A 21,422-nucleotide genomic window follows, 5' to 3' on the forward strand; every position below is an offset into this window, starting at 1 on the left:
AATATGCATATGCACACATGTATCTCCCTTAAGTCTCCAGCTTAGAGCAGTGAGCTTTTCCTCTGGGATTGTATAATGCAGCACAAATGTAAATAAGATTTACATAATATAGTGCAAAAATGTAAAGTTAAATGGGAAACTCTGACATTATCAAGATAAATACATAAGAGCTTATTATCTGAGTCAGTAGTGCAACTCCACCACAAATCCAGGTTAGCTCTGCCTCATTTTTGCTCGTGATAATTTGGGGTTTTTGGAAACTTTCCAAAGCTGCAGTACTGAATGCAGTTGAGTGATAACTGGAGCCAAAAACAACTGAGGTTATGCACAGTGAAGTGATGCTGAAGAAAAACATTTGCTATAATGAATTAAAGCATTTTAGGACATAAAAAATTGCTTTACTCCAAAAAAAAAAAAAAACTTGAAAAAAAAAAACCAACAAAAAACGTTGGTTTAGGATATGGATGTTATTTTAACCAGAGCAAAGAAACATGATCTCATCAGCTCTGCTTTAGCCTCTTTAAACTGGCTCTCTGTATGTTTTAGGATAGATTTGAAGATTTTCCTGAAAACGTTCTCCTCTCTACTAATTATATTTCTGACTTTTAGGTTCCGTGTACATGAGAAAATCAAGTCGGCTGAGTCACTGACGTCTTTTAAGTTGCTTTTTAAAATGTACTTTTATTGGTGAGCCTTTCCTGATTTCATTTTCTGATTTTACTTTCTCCCAAATGTATTTTTACTTCTTCACATTGCTTTGTTGTGTGTTTTTATCTGTTTATTAAAACCCGATTATTTCCTGCCTGTAAGTTTTATTTTGCTGCCTTATAACTTAAGAGTTTTGAAAAAATTATTAGCATATATTATTATTTTTAGCTTTGAAATCATCGATCCCGACATCCCAACGTGCTTCCATGTCTACATTCTCTTCTTCTTTTGTTGATGTTCATCAGCTATGAGTTAATGGAGCCCAGCTGCCGTGTGTGTTCAATGGTTATCAAACGTGCCTGCAGGCAAAACTCAGCTTTAGCTTTTAATCCAATTTGACATTTAAGCATTTACAAAACTGGAAATGCGCTGATGAAGCAGTGAAAGGACTGATGTGTTTACTATCCAACCGTTAGGCCTAATGTCAAAGTGCAGTCTAATGTAACCAGAGTGGGAGTTTCCCCTCCAGGCTGCCTTGGTGTCGTTTTTCTGGACTGGATGTGAACAAAGTGCCTGTCACTCAGTCGTCTCCCAAATCCTCCTTTGTCCCATTGTGTGCCTTTTTTTGTTCTTCGCGATACTGTGGTTCAATAATCTGAGCTTTAGTTCTTCATTTCAACTTTCACTCATGTAAATTTGTCTCTCATCTCTTCATCCACATGGATTAGTCTCTTATCTCCCACCTCATCGTTCTCTGGCTCAGTTCTGAGCCTTTTTGGAAACTTTCTAAGAGAAAATAATTCATTTAAAACAAGACAGTTTAAAGACTGTTACACCACCTCCATGATTTTTATACTTAAATATGTGTCAATTAAAGGCTCCAAAATGGTGAAGAACATTTTATTACATAGATCAAACTCAAGCACCAATGTGAGTGTGCTTGGTTGTCTGTCTCTAAGTGTAGCCCTGTGATAGACTGGTGACCTGTCCAGGGTGTCTCCTGCCTTCACCCTGAGTCAGCTGGGATAGACTCCAGCCCCCTGCAACCCTAGTGAGGATTAAGCGGTGTATAGATAATGGATGGATGGATGAAACTAGGGACTGTTCAAAAACATTCTACAGTGTATCACCTCCTGTCCCACACTTTGCCTCCCATCCTCTCACTACTCTTTTCATCACATTTCCCTCATCTCTTTCCAGGAATCAGGCCTGGCCTAATTCCCCATTACTGAGATTGATGGACTAAAGGCTCTGAAGGTACAAACGCTGGCTGGCTGTAGATAACAGTGTAAGCAGCCAGCGCGTACGTGCAGGAGGATTGTAAACACCCTCTGACTATAAGCTTAATGTCCTTGCTGGAGTTTTCACTGACCTCTATCAATCTACCTTGATGTGCCTGCTAGAAGTTGCTACAGACGTGCATTGAGTTGCCTAATTCAATTGACTTTTTTTATCTATTGAAGTAGATATCAATCAAAATAGTCCTTGCATCTGTGGCTGCTAAAGCAACCTTAAAAAGAAATCAATGTTTTGCATTTGTGCAACACTAAAGTTTCTATACTGACTCTTAAACCTGCTTCAGTTTCCAGCTCATGTGGAGAGAAAATACCTGGAGTTAAAGTTGACAGGGTTAAAATATAATAAAGCTAACACGCTAAAAAAGGTACAAACCATAAGAGTATAATCCGGTTATTTAAGCAGCAGTTCAATCTCAGGCTGTATGTGTTTGTGTCAGAGCAACATGAAAGCTGTCTGTGTCCTTCAGCCTAAAAATAGAGCAGAGAAAGCCCTCTTTGTGGAACTGTCCTGTCTATTGAAAGAAACAAACACAAAGTGGCCGACTGTGTGCGTCTGTGCATGTTTTCCCAAAACTGCTGCAACACATGAGCTCTGACCGGTGGACCTGATGACTGACTCTGGGCTCCTATAAGAACTACACTGGTACGACAGGGATGAATGGCACCAAAACAACTGCTTCATGTTGCACATAAGGAATAAAAGCAATCGTTTATTCCTACTTGTTTCTTATCAGAGCCTAAAACCCAGCCTGTTCTTATATTAAAACTCCCTCCTTAGCCAGAACCTTTAGCATCTGGAGTGTTGTTCAATGAGGGGAAAGCTGAAAGTATTGTTAGAGGAGATCCCAGCTGCACACATTTGAACTGATGATCCTGACTTTACTGAAGGAATCTTTGCAATGCAATGCAAAAAAAAATCGAACTATTGTGACAGATGTTGTGACTGCAATGAGTCATGATTTCAGTGGGAAAGGTTATTTTTCCTTTTCACTGAAATAAATACAAAAATAATTATGTGATTTTTCCTGCTAGCTGTTTATCTCTGCAGCACCAGAATGCTACATTTTACCTTCATCAAAAAATGCTGCTCCTGTGACTTGATCCTGTGATTTTCATCAGTTTCAAATTAAATGTCCAGCTCTTCTTGTATGATCTACAGAACCAAATTAAGTCAAAAGTAACACAAAACCGGCATTTATGTGGCAACAACCCTGAAAACAACCTGATGGCAGACGCAGTTTCAGTTTGTGTGTTTTATCTTTTCGTGACATTATTTGAGTAAATTAAAGAGAAGTGTGACAAAAGTTCTGCAAGTGTCCCTAAACGTTTTACAAAAAAAAAATCCCAATTTGACATTACTTTACTATTGCAAACTGGAATGACTTAAATTTGTATATAGTCATCATTGAAAAAATGTCACACCTGCACTTTATATAAACCACCAGAAAAGATTCTTCTTTGTTCTTTTAACAGAATTTGATCCAGTCCATCAAATAACACCTGGATAGTCTGTAAGAGGTTTTATTTAGACATTTTGATCCATTCATGTGTTTGGGAAGCCAGCAGGAACTCAGCTGACCAGTGGAAGCTTCAGACACAAATACATCTTTTTAATCTTTCTGGACAGTAAAGTGATTTACACATTTTTGCCATTTTTTCTGACGGTTTATGGACCAAACTTCTGTGCAATCAATCGCACAATAAATCAACAATGAAAATCATTTGTCCTGAGCAGCTTGGGCCGGACTGAATGCATCTTTCACCCAGAATCTAGTTCTCTGTATCAAACACAATGGTTTCAATCTTTTAACCAGAGAAAAGTGTTTAAAGTTTCAAAGCTTCCTCTATGAACAGAATTTCTTGGCACTCTCAGCAGGCAGCAGCAGCAGCAGGCTGTTACCCAGAGCTAAGATCAGTCAGAGATTTCAGCTTGAAGATCAACAAGTCATTTCTTCTGTCATTCTACTTGCAAAATTCCAACACTCAACAACAGATGCTCCAGAAACAAGAGAGCTCCCCAGCAACAATCCTCCTAAACAAGGAATTCACAAACCTGTAATAACTGATACATCCTGCAATCGGATTCTAAAAAACCTTGTGACATTAAAGAACAGCAGTGCAGACAGGAACAGTGTACATGACATGGCTGCAGTATTAATCTCAGTGTGTTCGGTACTGACCGACTTGGGCATCTTTCGCCTCTCTCCGCCCGTCCCCTGTTGCTGATAAAACAGAAAGAATTCGTCCTCCGTCTTCCTGCCTCTCTCCGGGGCACCAGCGCCTGAAATAAACAGCAACATGTCAAACAAATGTCAACAAATAAACAACATCCATCATGCAGCGCTCTTATCTCTACTCGGCATTTTCATATGTACATTTAGATAAGATAAAGAAATGTCACAATTGAAAGAGACAAAGTCAAGAATGTTGTACCACATCTCCCTAAGCCAAGCCAAGCTCCTTTTTTGGCTGATTTGGTTGATTTCACAAAGATTTACTATCTGATGGAGCAGATACACTTCTGCTTTAACCCTATGAGCCCTACTTTTAGGCTCCTATCTTGGTCATTATAATGTGTAGCCATACATGCCATATCTCTTTTTTTCTTTCCAGATCAGTTGAGGCTTTTTAGATCTTTCATCGTTTGATACTATTTTTCATATTAGATTGTAAATAATGGAAAAAATGTCTTGCATTGTGAATTTAAAAAAATGTTTTTACATGTACGTCACCATAAGATGCTGGCAGCAGAGATCTAGTTTCAGAATTGTATAAGGGAGATTGCTTAGAATTGGGCAAAATCCGAATCATAATGGTGGAATGTGGCATTTTTAGTTCTTTTATTATTTTATCCAGTGTTGGTGTAATGACTTATTCTGTAAATATTTTGCCACATTCATTTAATTCTGTTCCTCTACTTCTGCCTTTAGCTAGACTGACCAGCCTTCTGTTGTTCAATAGTCTTCCAGAGTATCCTTCTTTTCTTTTTTGCCCTGTCTGTAAAGGGCTTTACAAACTGTTCTTGAAAGGGGCCATATGAAATTATTATTATTATTACTATTATTATTACACTGTGCCAGTAAGAAAGCAGACAAAAATATGTGCTTAGTGCCTGATGGAAGTAAATGTAATTATTTCATTTATTGAAGTTTCCCTATACAGTAAACTCCTTGCAGCAAAGGCACAACAATAACATGTGGAAATAAATGAGTGAAAATTTGTTTAATAAATTAAGTTTAATCTGTATTCATAATGTTATTACTTCAACATGTTCAAATAGCGTAATTGCAAAGCTCCAGTTCTCTTCATTCTTGTGATAGGACATATAGATAAGCTAATATCTATGCAGTGGTTGCTTTGCATGATTAAAAAGCAATCGCTGCATATTTAGATATTACCATACGTATTAGTTCACAAGTTCACTGGTCATAGAGTTGCAACAATTTGTCAATTAGCTGTCAAATATTGCATTCATTGCCAACTGTTTTGACAACCAATTAATCAGAGCATTTTTTTAAAGAAAAAAAAAGTCAAAATTCTTGGCATATTAATTCATTCTGAATAATTTTTCGTTTCTCTTGTCCTTAATTGATTATTCAAAACAATAATCAACAGAACAGTAAAAAATAATTATCAGTGTCAGGCCTGATGAATAATTCAAACAAGAGTCATCAGTGTGGAGACAGACGTACAGTTGTATGCGGGTTGTAATTATGATTAAATCTGATGAAAAATTCAATATTATTTTCTCTTGCAGACGCTCTGTCGCACAAACAAACAGCTGGAAATACTGGAAAAGTCGTGCAGTTTTACACCTCGCAGCAATGAATACTTTTGGAGAAATTACACCAGGAAGGAGTCGTGCTATACGTATGTTTGTAAACTAGTGTGGAACATGTTTTCTGTGCTTCATGTCTATTTTTACGTACGACAGTCAGTGTGTGTTGGGCTGTAATTGCTGCAGAGCTGCAACTGACCTACTCTCAAAACTGAGCTCATCCAGTATAGACAGACAACTGAAGCTGCTGCTTCTGCTGCTCATGTTCATGTAAGTGTTAACTCTTTACCCATTTGTCTTCGACTCAACCACGTCTACACTGAAAATGATGCAGACGAGACAGATGCATCAGTTGCTGCTGTTTGATAAGGACAAAATGTTCCCCAACATGAACAAAAAGTCTGGTAAGCAAGTATAAAAACGCCAATTCAGTTTGATTATCCGGATAAATCACATAATCATTTAATCTCTCCCATCAATATTATGCTGTGCTACAGAACAAAAGCAGAAACGTGACCTAAACTTGAACCAGGAGAATCTTGCTCTGCTCCCACAGGTGACATTAAGAGTCAAACAGACACCATTAATGTTATCATGCAGCTGCTGCCACTGAGCTTCTGTAGTTTGGCCACAGCAGAAGATTCTCCAGAATCCAGCACCATAAAACAAAGCATTAACATTAGATGAGAAAGCAGAAAGCGGTTCGCTACACGCAGAAGCTGAGGGGAAAAAACCCTCCAAAACCAGAGACACAGAAATCACAGAGAGAGAAATAGAAACAGAAATGTAGGACGACAAAAGTAGCTTCCACTTCTCTCCTCTGCTCTAATTTGTCCTTTTTTTTTTTTTGAGAATCCATTTATCTGATCCTTAACTAGCCTATTTATTATGGATATTTGGAGAGTGTGGTTTTCTTACGGATGCCTTGCTACATTACATGACTAGAACATAAAATGAAGAGTTGGTAAGAGTCCCACAGGTGCCAGAACATGTCTTAAGTGTCTGCACAGAGAGTTAAGCCAGGCTCAACTACAAGCCTGGGCTCAGTCTGAGGTCAGAAACTAAAGCAACACTGGAAGATTTTACATCAAAATAGTTCAGAGTTGTTCAAAAGGTTTGTTCTGTACAATGTGACCGTAATACATCAGCCAAGAACGGCTGATCAAAGAGAATGAATGAATAAATGATTATGTGCTGTTCTCTGTCGCTGAGATGATAGTATATTCATGTGTTTAGAAATGCATGCTGTTTTTGGTCATGGTAGATGTTTTCAGCCCATGTCATGCCTCTATTCACTGCATCACAATGACATACTTTCAGCTATAACAGTTTGGTTTAACTGAATCCACCACAAACATATGTTACCAATATAAAGCGGTTCAATGGATTACACAGCACTGATTTTTAGATCCAACCCTTGTTTTTAATGACCAAGACGTCACCATGAAGTCACAGATAGTTTGCTTGAACGTTTTGGAAATCAAAATATAATACACATTTTTTCTCATAAATGCTTCGAAATAGGGATAGATGGATTATCAAGCTGACCGATTATTGGGGGCAATATTTGACATTTTTCGGATTATCGTATCGGTATTTATTAACTGACTATCGCTAAGTAAATGCACTACTATGTGTCTGATGCCTCTCTCTGTCTGTAATCTTTCTGTGGTCTCAGAAACATCTGCAAAAACTGAACAAGACAACCCAAGCTGTTGCCACATATCAGGAAATTAGTTCCTCTCACAGTGGCTAAGGCTATGCTAACGGCTAGCGGCGAAGTTAGAAGGCAGCCACTGATTACAGAGGCCAGAAAACAGCAATTAATAATGCTTTAAGATCCAGACCTTAGTGGCCAATATTAGTGATAGAAAAGAGAAAGATGAATAAAACAGAGATGAACATCAGATGGAACTGCAGGACAGAAACTGATCAATCTCAAATCAATCGATCGATCAGTGAACAGCGGTGAATGTCATAGTATCCTGTGATGTTGCGACGTCATCTTTTCTTTTAGTAAGAGCTGCCTTGATAATGAAGAAGCCTACTTATGAATGACAGTTCCCTGTTAAAGAATAACAGTTAATGTTTATCTGTTCAAAATGTCAGTTATTGGGTCTTTCTTGGTGACCAGTAATCGGCACCAGTCCTGAGAAAACCGACATCAGTCGACCGCTACTCTGAATCATGACTGTACAACTCTTGGCTGGTGCATTATGGCCATGCACTGCGGGGAAAATTCTTATACCTCCATGAAATTTAGATTCTAAACTACCAACTGTTAACTTCAGCTGTGTACCTCACAGTACTTCAATGTAGGTCCCAGATCTCTTAATACCTCTAAATGTTCCCACTTCTGTCAGACTCCAGGCTTTGAAAAGGGATTTCTACATATTTGAAATGCATCAAATATCCTTGAGGCAAACTGCAAATTTTATAATCACATCACAGAGCATATGCTACGGAAATATTCAGCTCTAATTCTCCCTTTCACATTAGTCCTGCAGAAAATCGCTTTGATGTGTCACATAACTGTGAAGCATGTCCCGCAGAATCAATGCTCCGCTCAGTCATCATATCAGTGTCCTTCTGGGGCCAAATCCGGAAAGTATACCAGGCCCTGGATACGTTTTTGTTCTGGCAGTGCAAACGGGTTCTTTCTTAAGGAGTAAAAGCATCTCAACTAAGCCTGGATTGTCATTTCAATGACCTCTACAACATAATTTAGACTCGAAAGAGTAAAAAGTAAAAAACAGAAGCACTGTGGCAGCAGCTATATCAGAAACATCCAAATCTGTAAACGACAAATCATCTTAAATCCTGCAGTTATGACAGCACAAGTTGAAACTTTGCAGTCATTTCTGTTCAGTAAGATTATTGCACTTCAAAAAGAAAAGGATTACAACTGAATTAGGATCTCTTATTAATAGGTCTATGGATTGAATCAGTATCATTTTTAATCCATGCAAAAAAAGAACTGTTAAAAGTCCAACCATGTACCAGTCTGACTGCTGCTTGGACTGATAAAAAAAGCACCACACATGTCCAAAATGTGTAATTTAATCCATCCACAAATACAAATCAGGACACTGAAGCCTTATCAGTCCCTTGGCTAAACTGTTTAATTTAAAGTGGATTTAATAAAACTGCACAATATGCAGCCTGTAGTGAGTTTATCAGTCGACTCAGACTGTGCAGTCTTCCTCCACCTCTGCGTCTCACTCTGCTTGCTCTACGTCTTTCTAGTTCACCTTATCAATGGCAGTAAGGAGGTGAGGAGTTGAATAGTGCACTGACGGAAGAAAAAAGGGAGGCACATAAGAATTCAAAGCCTGACTTGACCCATATACCTGCAGCGGGGAGATAGGTGAAGACACTGAATGCTGAAGTAAAGAACAGAGTTTTTCACTGCTCTCATTTAAAAAGTGCAGCGCAGACAGTTTGAGATAATGATTCTTTTACTCATCCTGACTGTTATTTGGTAAAATAATGAAACATAAACATATTTAAGATTAAATGTCTCTTCAAAATTGATTCTTGGTCCTATTTTTTTCTGTCTTGCTCCTGAACAACAGTGTCCTGAGCCGATAACATCATCTTTGTTCTGCATTCGGCAAGGTGAACATGATTGCAGTCTGCAAAATGTAATAGATTTAAATGCTCCAGGCTTTGTAGAAACACATGACGCCCTCCCTGCCTACACACACATACACACACACACACACACACACACACACACACACACCTAAGGCTGACCTTTACTGGCTGCTGTATAGCAACAGTACAAAGCAGGCTTTTCAAAAGAACACAGGTCTGCTCTGTGTAGTGGTCCACTATCTCATAAAGCTGCATGTTTAAATCTCCAGGGTGTGTGTGTGTGTGTGTGTGTGTGTGTGTGTGTGTATGTGTAACCTGAGGGTCACTCCCAAGTGGATATAGCTTCCAGGTCACCATTCATGCAGAGAGAAACTCTGCTCTCTGTGCACATAACGGCTCTTTCATGTCTCTTGTTTTCTCCAAGTCAATATCTGCAGCGTTGCATTTTGCACACACTTCTATGGAGGCTCCTGTGGTTCTGCTTTACAGATTTCTGCTTCTTCCTCTGCTCTTTGACAGCTTTCTACATCTGGTTTGGTCTGGTATCAGTCAGCAGGATACCATTTGGATTGTCCTCAATAATTCTGTCTCTGGTTCTGATTTATAACATATTATCTGAGCAATAAAGTCACCAATTATGTCAATCACACCATATTTTGAGACAGTCAAAACCAGTCAATAAATACATAGTAAATGGAATTGTAATTCTGGTTAAAATACACACTAAAAGATGATCTCTATTGCCATTTAAATGTACACTATACAAAACTATACATATACAAAATCAATGTTTCTTAACAAATTCCCCCTTTTAATGAACTTCTTTTGAGCTGCATCTCATTTAGGTGCAGTTGGAGATGAACAATTAACCATTTAAATTCAAAAATCATCATGTGCAATGCAATCACAAATCAGCAAATCACAAAAGCTGGAATTTAGGATACATGAAGTGTGACTATCAATTACTTTATGCTGCCCATTGATCAATGTCTGAATGCTTCAGACATGAATGCTTTGGTTCAACTGACATAAGCCCAGTCCTTTTATTTTATAGCCACCTCGTACATTTTGCTGCACGTCTAAACTGCTGTGTTGATGGTTTTATAACTGCATGCCGTCTTCCTTGTTCGACAGTCACACTTTTGAAGTTGCCTCATGTGCTCCATCAGGTTTAAGGAAGAATTTTGTACACAGCACTTTCACTTCCCAATTTCTCTCTCCTCATTATGAGGACTTTATGACTTCTTCTGTTTCTTAAGGAATGTAATGTATCACACCCTACTGTTATTGCACAGCCTTGTGGAACTTAGCATTTCACTGCACATACTGTATGAGCATGTGATAAAATCTCTTGAATCTCAAACAAAGAGAATATCAAGTTAAGCTTGACTAAAGGAAATACTTTTCAAATAAAATTGTAATATCTGTCAGATATTAGATAGCTTCAATAGTTCACTGAGCCCCAGCAGCACTTGTGTTCACCTCCTTGTCCGACTGTTATCTATCTGCTTTGCCTGCTCGCTTTACTTTGATGATTTTTCATTCTTGCACACATTACTTTTTCGTATCATTTCTTATATTTAAATTTCATATCCTATTAATTTTTGCCTCTGAGTTTCTGAACTAAATTGACTTTGAGTGACCAAGAGAAAGCTTTCTGGCTGTGAGACACAGTCTGGGTTCTGAGGTTCATGTCAGGTGCTGATGTGCTTGTGGTTGTTCATGTGTTTCGTTGTTCTTGTTTGTGTTGACCAAGTAGAGATAGTTTAAAGATACAAAAACTACACCCGATAGAGGTAAGTTTTCCTTTTTGTAACATGTCTAGAATTGCCTGTGAGGTTGTAAAATGACCAGTTATAAGTGTATAAGAAGATGCATGTGCACTCACGCTTAACTTTCAACAGCTGGTACAACAGAAGGAAACTGTTCCAACTGCTCTGCTTGACAACAAGGTTTCACTTGTACCGCAAAAGAGATGAGTGTGAGGAAGGAAGTATTTGTCAAACAGCATAAATGTCCTGTCCAGAGCGTGTGACCCGAGAAACCACAAACATCAACATGCTGCAAACTGATGCTGCAGTTCACACGTAGACATTCATACTGTTGTGATTCCACGGAAAAGACGTGAAACTTGTCAATTTGTCATATTTAACCACATCTGTGTCTCCTTTTCTGTGTCACCTGCAAACATCTGAAACTCACAGACTGGAAGAAACGAGCAGGATATGAGATGACATACCGTGTATCAGTCTGAATCTTGACAGTCAACTTCAGAAGAAAAAGTAAACCAGCGAAAAACAAACCCAAAGCTCAAGAAGACGCGGACTGAGGATTGTACCTGAACCTGAAATCGGCCTGTTTTATTTGCAGAGATGCATTAAAGAAAGTCAGAGGCTCAAAGAAGATCTTGATCCTAATAATTAAACGTGTTTTTTTTGTTTGTTTGTTTTTTTACCTCTGTCTTCTCCTTGCTAGCCATTAATACTTTATATCTCAAATGACTGGATCTCATTTTAACTAGCACAAGAAAGATGCAGAGATGTAGATTTGGGAAAAGAAAGTGAAGGAGAACACACAAGAGAAACTAGACACTGTCCGCCAGTGAACCTGGCTGTGAGGAGGCTTCTGAAGCTGAACTGTTTGTTCCCAGACACCAACTGATACTGACCAGGTGAAACACGACGACAGGTGTGAATGATTAATTGTGAATTGATTAATTACCATTATTAATTTAATTATTGGGTTAAAAATATATTACCGATATGGCAGAAGACGAGCTACTGGTATCTAAGAAAATGTGTTAAATATCAGTACCTGGTTGTGCCACCAGGTGGAGCCTCTAACTGTCGGTTTTTCGCTGTGTTTAATAAAACTGCGGCTTCGTGTTGCTAATTACAAAGGACCATGGGACTGTTTACGGTCAAAACCAAATTGTTAAATGAATAGCTCTGAGATTGTTATTTCAGTTGTGTTTGAACTTTGATTATTCGGGATGAGTGAGGTGGGGTTTGGTATGTGTGTGGATAGGCCAGCAGTGGGCCAGTATGACGGTATTTGCGTAGCCAGACCAAACCCTAGCACTGCGTAGAATGGTCTGGTTGCACCACATTATCATTCTGCTAACACTCTGGCTCATTTGTATTGCTTTAAACCAATCGCTTTCATCTCATTCAGTGTGAAACAGCAGTGTCCTATCAATGTACTGATGGGGGAATTGTTTTGGTGGAACATTTGCATGCAGGGGAGGCAAACACCATTAAAATGATTCAATAATTTTTAAAAATCATAGCAGCTCTGCCTTTTTGTACAATCCAAACCTGAGCCAAGCCCAGATTTACCAGGATATCACTCCAGTAGTTATGTGCCTAATGAGGACACGCCAGTTATGCAAGCAACTATCAAGTATCTATGGTTAAAAATGGCTATCACTATTTCATTTGCCTGAAGATGAATTGATTACTGAATACTGACTGATAATGCAGCAAACAATCAGCTATGGAAATGGTTTAATATTTGCATCACTTAACCCAACACATGCTTAAGAGCTACAACTGGTCATTCTTAATATCCAATAAACTGCAGACTATTTGATTGATTCATCACTTAGTCTTTTTTTTAATATAAAATGCCAGAAAAATGTTCATTATAGTATTAGTCCAAAACAGAACAGTTTTCTTTGGAAGCTGTGACTATTTGGTATTTTTAGGAGCAGAAGTAAGAACATATGCATCCATGAAACATAGTTTGTGTTAAAATAATTATTTCATTGTGGATTTTTTGTGTGAATTATTTTAAAATCCTACAATGTAGGTTGTATAGTAAGAGATTTATTATTATTTGTACTGGTCAGGGTGAGAATTTGCTCACACAGAACATCAAAATCAGGTTTTAAATGCTAATTTTCTTCAGTTGTCTAAACCACTGTTCTGATAACGAAGAATAAACTGGGTGTTAAAACCAAACTGAACACATATTAATGCTGACTGCAGCACAGAAACACTTCCTGCTTCAACTTTGGCCTACTATTCTTATTACTAATGCATGCATGCACTTCTGCAATACAGGGAATGATATTTCTGGTACAGTCAGGTTTGTTTAATCCTTTTTTTCTAGTTTTGATTGAACCAGACTGGGCATGCACACACATTTGAAATAGCAAAACAAGCACAAGTTTTAAAGATTATCACTAAACATTTTAAGTGCCGTTGTCAACTATAGGAAGTCTGGAAACAGCAAATTACAATATACCAAAAAAGTAGGCATCAGTTACCTCTAACAATGTCACAGAGTCAGATTTGCACTCAGTATTAACACAACCAACATCATACTGTTCTGGAGGTTTCTTCCTGATAAAGACAGAGTTTTTCACACTGACCCTAAGTGCTCGTTGAAAGGGATTTATTGAACAAGCTGCATAAATGAAAATGAAATTGAATTTAACACTAGAGAGCCGTTTTAGACAGTCTCGCAGTGGCAACTGGTGTGTGAAGAATTTGTCTAACTTCAGCCAGCTTCACATTCTCAATGTGAGGCACAGTTGGCAACTTGCTTTCACCATCAACGTGTTTGTTGGCTGCTGCAAGTTGGTTTGAATTGCTGCTAAATAAAGCAAGCTTTGGCCTATTTGTCTCTTTCCATGACAGAGGGATGCTGCTGTCAATGCAGCTTTGGTGGAGGTTTAGTTTGAGACGGGTCCCCTTCTATTCCTCTCACAGTTACACTCTTAGTGCTACTTAGTGTTTATTACCAAAGCCCAAAAAATCTTGTTTTGTCCACCACATAAAGAAATCCAGTTAACTGTCATAGAGGAGAAAGGAAACCAGGAAATACTCATTTGCAGAATGAACATTCATAATACTGCTAATAGAAATTAAAAAAAATGACACAGCTCCTGGTGTAACCGGATAATAGACAACCTTCAGTAGAAAGTCTGTTTTATTACCAAAGTGTTGGTTATAGTTTTCTGCCAGGACTGGAGCTGCAACAATTAATCAATTATTTGTCAACTATTATTCTAATCACCTACTTTGATAATCAATTAATTGGTTAGATATTTTTCAAGAAAAAAAGTTCTCTGATTCCAGCTTCTTAAATCTGAAAATGTTCCTGGTTCTCTACTGCTCTGTGGCAGTAAACTGAATATATTTAGGTTGTTGACAACACAGGACATTGTCTTTTTAACATTTTTATAGAGCTAAAAACTAACTTGAAAGCCCCCTCCTTCTTCCTCTCTGGTATCACCAATATGTTTTTTTACCACTGTCACATCTTGACCTTTTGTATAATTGTCCTCTGGCAGTGGAGGGTTTCTTTCAACTTAATGCATCCTCTTGTTATTGTTTGTTGTTCTGCCTGATGATATAAAGACCGTGCCCTATTTTTGCCTACAAAGTGACTTTTAGGAGTTGAGTTGCTGGCTCAAAGGTATGATAAATCAAGCAAACTTCTGTCCCGTTTCTTTTATTCTCTTTGGACAGGAGCTAGAGCAGGCAGCTCATCAAATAGTGGTTTTTCTTCAGCACGGTATTTTCAGATAATCCAACACTAAATGTAAAACCTTCTTTTATGTCGCACAGCAAGGCTGTTGGATTGTCAAGACGGAGGTCGAGATACAAGGAGAGCTTGATGCTTAAAGGGTCACTTGTTGTTAATATTTATTGTCTATAGTTGTTATAATAACTAGTGTATTGTTAGAACACTACGCATCGCTGGATTTCACGTCTAATTGACCAGTGCGCTTGTGCACGTTCTGGCCAATTCCACCCCGTTGGAGCACAACCCTGCGGTGGAAGTGGCCGGAATGCATAGGCAGTACTTCGCTGCTGATGTCGGTTTAGTTGGTGGTCACAGTGGCGGATACGCTCCACCGTTACCATCCATGTTTACTTCCGTAAACACTGAGCACGCTCGCTGCGTGTGACGTCGACGTGTCCTCTTCTGCACCAGACACTTTTGGGTCGTATGAAGTTCACACAGCAGATCACATACAAGTCGCATTTAATTGGAAATGTGAATGAACTCGCAAAAAAATTGGATTTCACAAAAATATCTGAATTTAGCATCTAAGTCCTGCAGTCTGAACATAACCAATCTGTTGGATTGTTAAGTCAGATAATACGTTGTTATCCTTATTTGTGATATAAAATGTCTTTCGGAGTCGGAATCCAAGGCTGTCGATATGTTAAGGCTATTTTTAATGGGTTCCGTTCCTAGAAACATGTCGGATAGCAAGGTTTTCGGATTGTTAAGGGTCTGATTATCAAGTCACGACTGTATATCTAAATGCATATGAGTTTGTATTCTGTGTCTTCCAACTCTGGTCACTTAATGTTCCAAAGAACTGAACTAAGATCTTGGGAGATGCTGCTCTCTGTGTCGTCACACTTCACCTCTTGAATATTCTTCTAGAGGAGATCAGACCCTCCGATTCAGAAGCTTCAAAGCTTCAAACAAAACCTTTAAACACATCTTTTTAAGATCTCATCTTACTAGATTTTTATGTAGTTTTATGTAATTCACTAGTGTCAGAACAATCTGTTACTTTGCATTTTATTGTCTCAGGTTTCACCAGGACTGCTTTATTCCGTTTTTACTTTACTTGTCAAAATTATTTTATTCTCTTCTTGGTGTGAAGCACATTGAGTTGCATTTGCTGTATTAACTGTGCCTTACAAATGAAGTTATTATTAATATTGTCAGAATAAATGAAGATCACCAGCAAGAAATCACTGTGTGTCACAACATTTTCTTTATAACCAACACAACACTGCCCACTTTGTCTCTTTGGTGTGCCACATGGCTGCCAAACTCTTTCCAAGTATGACAAAAAGTTCATCCTTTAATTCAAAATAGCTAAAAAATGACTTCAGAAATGTATTCTAAGGATTTTTGTATAAGGATACAAGAGTGACTTTACCTGAACACACACTAAGGTTCAAAGCCACACAAAACAATTTAAGAGTGATGTCTAGTTTCTGAGATCAACACAGATTTTAAACCAGTTCCTTCCTTTTTTTTGTGTCAACAGTGTACACAGCCCAGCCCTGTCACAGCACCTCCTTTTGAACCAACACAACATACAAGTCCACCTGTTACACTGGGACACTTTCTCCTGAGCCAAATGGCAGCCAAACACAAGGATTTTAAAAATTCACTTTTTTATTCTATAAACACTGTTAAGAAAATATTTTAAGGCCTTCCAGAAAACTACAGGAGTGAATTAAGCCATTCATTTTCAGAAATCAACACAGACATGAGCATGAGGTCAGGATGGGTCAACCTCCTCCTTTGGTCTTAAGTCATGGGATTATTCAACAGGTTACAAAAAAAAATAGCTCAGCAGAGAGAAATCTAAAACCAGCAGTCAAAGGTATCTCATGTCATGATGCGCTGCGCCTCTTTCTCAAATGAGTTGTAACTTGGTCCCAGAGGGAGGCGGGTCCGAGAGCAACAGGAGGATTTGAGCGACGGGGACATTAGCCAATAAATTCACTTCCGCTGTTGTAATGAGACCAATTAGCAGCTCTGGACTTCTCCTGACGCCGGCAAAGCATCTGCTGGGGCCAGATGGACCTCAAACCATCAAGAGCGGGCGCGTTGATGTGACTGTGGACCGGAGCGCCGTTTACGCGCAAAAGCAGCCCAGCAGCGAAGTTGGAGAACAGAGTTTACGTTTTACTAAATAACCAGCAGCGAGTTTTCTTGTCTAAATATGCGCTTTTTGTCTAACTTGTCCACATGATAAAAACGAGGGAGCTGTTGTAGCTTTAGGTTGCAGTGTATAAGTGCTGTGGAGTCATGCGCAAAACATATACCGAACCAAATAGCGGCAGCAGCAGCAGCAGCAACGAATCGTATGTTTGGCACGTTGTTGCAGAAAGAAAGACGCGTCGTCAGCAGCAGCAAAGTTGCAAACGGCGCAAGAAACAATGTGTAAACACCAGCATCCCGATAAAAGAAACGGGACGTCACCAGATTTTAAACAGCAAAGGTGTTGAGCTCGTCCAGGTTCAAACAATCAGCGAACAGCTCCACGATGTTGGTAAAAACACGAGTGTCCAAAATGTGTCTGCTTTGAATCTAGAAGCGTAAAAATCATGAGGCGCCTCCAGGTCATTCTGTGAAAAGCCACAAGCATCTGATTACCCGGACTGCCCCGTTCTGTTGCATAACACTGTACCTGACACACAGCACCTCAGCGCAAAGTGACACCGCTTTACTCACCCGTCCTCCCCTCCTGAAACGTGCGAGAAGCCGGTTTTTTGCAGCGGAGCAACCAAAGTGTCACCACGCCGCCTCTAACCTTCCTGTCTGTCAAAAAAACGCTGTGGACTAAGTTGCCAGGAGCTCGTTAACGGGCCCTGCGTAAAAATACAAAAAATAAAAATAAAAACACCCCGATTACCGTCCTCCAGCCCAGAGGAGAAAATAAATCCCACCTCGTTTGAACGGCTTAAAAAGAGAGGCAGGCACAGTGAGAGAGAGAGAGATGAAGGCGATCAAACTCACCTCTAACGCGCTGAGGATGTCTCCAACTGTCCCCCCCTCCAGCTGGCTGCGGTGCTTTATATATCCACAGCGGGGTAAAAATAGAGCCCGTCCTCTGCGCGGTTTACGGGACGCTGTGCGCACTCAAGAGTGTACGGTGACACTGGGAGCACAGGAGGCTCCTCCGCCAGTCTCCCACAGACCGGAGAAGAGGTAGTCAATATGGCTGACGGACTCACCGTACCGAGGCGTGGTGAGCCGAGTCCTGCAGACTCACCCCCTCCCTCACCCCGTGACTGAAACTCTGCAGAGCGGCCTGCAGCGGAGGGGTGAGGCAGGTCTCCAAACTTTACCTCATCCAGAGGGGACACCTTGTGTACCTCAGTGAGTTTTATATATAGACACTGCAAACTTTATTGACATGTTGAGAGTAAAACGCACAAATGTCTTTGGTTGGATTTGTAAGGATGCAATTGCAAACCACAATTCTGGTTAAAATATGGTGACATTTATAGTAGAACATCCCACTTCAGTAGCCAACATCTGCACCAGTGGTGACCTATGCAAGCATAGTGAAAGTTACATTAAGGTGTATCATGTTTCTGTGGAGAACAGCAGGGATGAAGCTCTAACTCCCTCAAAATCAGCATCAGTATGAGAGCATTTTGAAATAAAGCCATGCACTGAAAAGGTCAGTCATGTAGGTGACACAGTGTCTAAATGAAAAACTCTTGCCTAAAGACTGCCACCGAGAGAATGAGGAAGAATTTATTCCCTCAGGCCATCTGTTTGCTCAACTCTGAGCTTTAAACCAGACTGTGCCACACACACATGCACCTTTTACACCTTTGCACATGCACCTTATGCACCTTTATAACAAAACAGTGTTCCATTTGCTTTATTTATTTGAGTTATTTATGTGTATGTACATGTATATATATATATATACATAAAATATATATATTTCTTGAACACTTCTTTTTATTTTTATTGAAGCTGGATGCTGGTACAAAACACATTTCACTGCACATTGTACCGTGTATAAATGTGCATGTGACAAATAAACCTTATAAGAATCTCTTGATCTTGAGCTTGAAACCCAAAATATGTCTGTAAAACCAGCATACTGTCAATGTTTGTATAGGTTCTCAATCAAAGACAACTGGACTGTTCTCTTTCTGTTTGCTGACTGAACTGAAGACCCTGCTAGAATTTTGTTTATTCCAAAAATGTTCTGAGAAAGTTAATCATAGTTTCAAGCAGGAAACTTTCTTTTAAATCCCAGAAGGTTCTTCTCAAAGGTAGGCTCTCGAAAATGTTTGATGATAACACTGTTCGACTGTTCTTACCTCAGAGCATATTGTATAGAGAGCATGTGATGTGTCACTGCAAACTTTATAGACATGTTTAGAGTAGAATGCATTAGTGTCTTTGTTTAAGTTTGTAAGGTTGGGTAAAATATGGTGATATTTGTAATAAAACCTCCCACTTCAGAAGCCAAAATCTGCACCAGTGGTGACCTGTGCAAGCATAGTAAACGTGACATAAAGATATATCATATTGCTGTGGCGAAAGCACATCTAAAGCACAAACATGAAACTCCCTCAAAATCAGTTTCAGTATGAGAGCAATTTAAAATAAGGTAGGCTAACTAAAGATGTTCTAAAAATGTCTGGTGAGAACTTGTTTCAACTGTGGTTATATGCAGACATTTCTCTTTGTGGTTGTGTATGATGGTGTGCAGCTTCACCGGTGGTTTTTTCAGTGAGTTTAGTGTGATTGTTGGCTTTAGTTTGCCTTTATTAGCCACCTAGAGTGTCACATCTACTGCAGGAGATGATAGTTGGTAGATAGATAGATAGATAGATAGATAGATAGATAGATAGATAGATAGATAGATAGATAGATAGATAGATAGATAGATAGAGGGTACACAGTGGGGGGGGAAAACTAAGTTGGAGAACATGATGATGTGAATCTTCCATGTATTTGCATGTAGTTCTTTAACATTATTATTCTAACAGGTGGTTTTAGAGCAATCGTTTTAAGGCATCGATGCAAACTATAGGAGACACTGCAGCAAATTACATCTGTTAAAATGTTTTTGCTGCTTCAACAACTTCCTCGTCATATATGAATACATTTCTTATTTTCCTACAAACCAGGACATTTTCTTACATGCATAAAGAGTTAAACAACCACAACATATTTTAATTGGCCACAAACATTAGATAAGGCACTATTTATGAGCCAGTTGTGTCTTAGAGAATCATGTAAATGCTGCACAAACTACGTTCAAGGATGCAGCCTGATGATGGCAGAGGGTTTATTTTAAATGTCAAGTCTTACAAAATAAGACACAAAACACAACACAAACACTTTCCAATGGCCTGACTGTTTATTTTTGTTGTTGATTCACAGACACCAAAACTATACTATCCATGAATGTTTAGTCCTCAGATTACACATGCTAAACTGATTTCCATATCTTTCCTGATGTTTTACTGTAATATTAAATGTGTTTTAGTGGTAGTCGAGTGTATTTCCCACACTTGAGTCGTCTGTCCGCCTCAGCAGGCGTCACTGCCCGTCTGCAGCACCTGAAAAAAGAACCCCATTCATCAGCACCTGTAAATAAAGCTTTCATTTAAATAGCTGCGTCTCTGTGGTTGTGAGGAGGGGAGATGTGTCATCTTTGAGTTGTGAGTCAGCGGCATGCAGCTTGGTGAAACCTGAAGTAATAATGAGTAAAACACATGAGGATCAATGGTGTGATGTGTGTAGAAGTCATGTAAACAAAGTTCCAATAATAATTTATTTGCGAATATCTTCCTCCTGCTTGTGACTGAAGAAGATTAATTTCCTTTTTTACCAAGTTTCTGTTGGACACAAATACTAATCTAAACAGCTTGATAAGTTAATATGCATGAATATTATGGTCTCAAGCAAAACAAATAAAAAATATGTAATCTACAATATGCATTCTTATTGGTATTTGCACATTTCATAGTTTTGCTGACACAACATTTGGGAGTTTCCCACAATGCAGGACACGTCTGAGTCTGTCTGGGGTCAAATATCGCAGCTGAATACAGGCTACAGTAACTGAAAGGAATGTGTGGCGCTGCACCGCCGTGTCGGACGGGTTGAATATGGAGGCCAGATTATAATGACAGACCTCCTGGGAGGCTGATTCACCAGTTTGCATCTCTGGCCTATTTTAACATCTCTGACATAAATGTGAAACATTATGCAGAAACTGAAAATGCTGCGAGTCAGATATGCAAAATATAGAATTGAATATTACATTAATATGTTTATCTGTAAGATTGCTTTAAGATTTAATGGCCTTTTTAAAACAGAGGTTTTCCTATAAGCACATATATTGTTAATAATGTTGTGTTACTATACTGGCATTCATTGTGCACCAGCTTCCACAAGAGGACGTGTAGTTGCTGATAAATACTTGTTCCTCTTCTTTTTTTTCTTCCGCTGGTGGTTTGAGAGCCACAGCAGCTGATGCTGATCGATTTCTCCGAGTTAAACGCTGGGACTGAATATTGAGCTCATCAGCATGCAGCTCTCTGCAGGAAAACACTCGATACCTTCCACAT

At 39.0% G+C, this 21,422-nt stretch overlaps 1 protein-coding gene across 3 annotated transcripts in view; it reads right to left on the reverse strand.

Moving 5' to 3' along the window:
• The window catches only part of LOC103357160 (radixin-like), a 61,813-nt gene extending 43,785 nt beyond the window's left edge, over positions 1-18,028 (reverse strand). For 2 of the 3 annotated variants that reach the window (XR_520180.1, XM_008281588.1), the window contains exons 1-2: positions 17,830-18,028; positions 4,127-4,227 (exon numbers count right to left, since the gene is read on the reverse strand). Coding sequence is in view for 2 of the 3 variants with exons in the window: in XM_008281588.1 (XP_008279810.1) it covers positions 4,127-4,138 (12 nt within the window). In the remaining variant the exon portion in view is untranslated. Of the gene's footprint in view, positions 1-4,126; positions 4,228-17,544; positions 17,689-17,829 lie in introns of those variants that run through there. The other variant, XM_008281589.1, reaches the window with a different exon arrangement.
• Between the last annotated feature and the right edge of the window lie 3,394 nt (positions 18,029-21,422).

The sequence above is a fragment of the Stegastes partitus genome, unplaced genomic scaffold (genome assembly GCF_000690725.1).
Source record: "Stegastes partitus isolate 25-593 unplaced genomic scaffold, Stegastes_partitus-1.0.2 Scaffold238, whole genome shotgun sequence".
Classification (NCBI taxonomy): Eukaryota; Metazoa; Chordata; class Actinopteri; family Pomacentridae; genus Stegastes; species Stegastes partitus.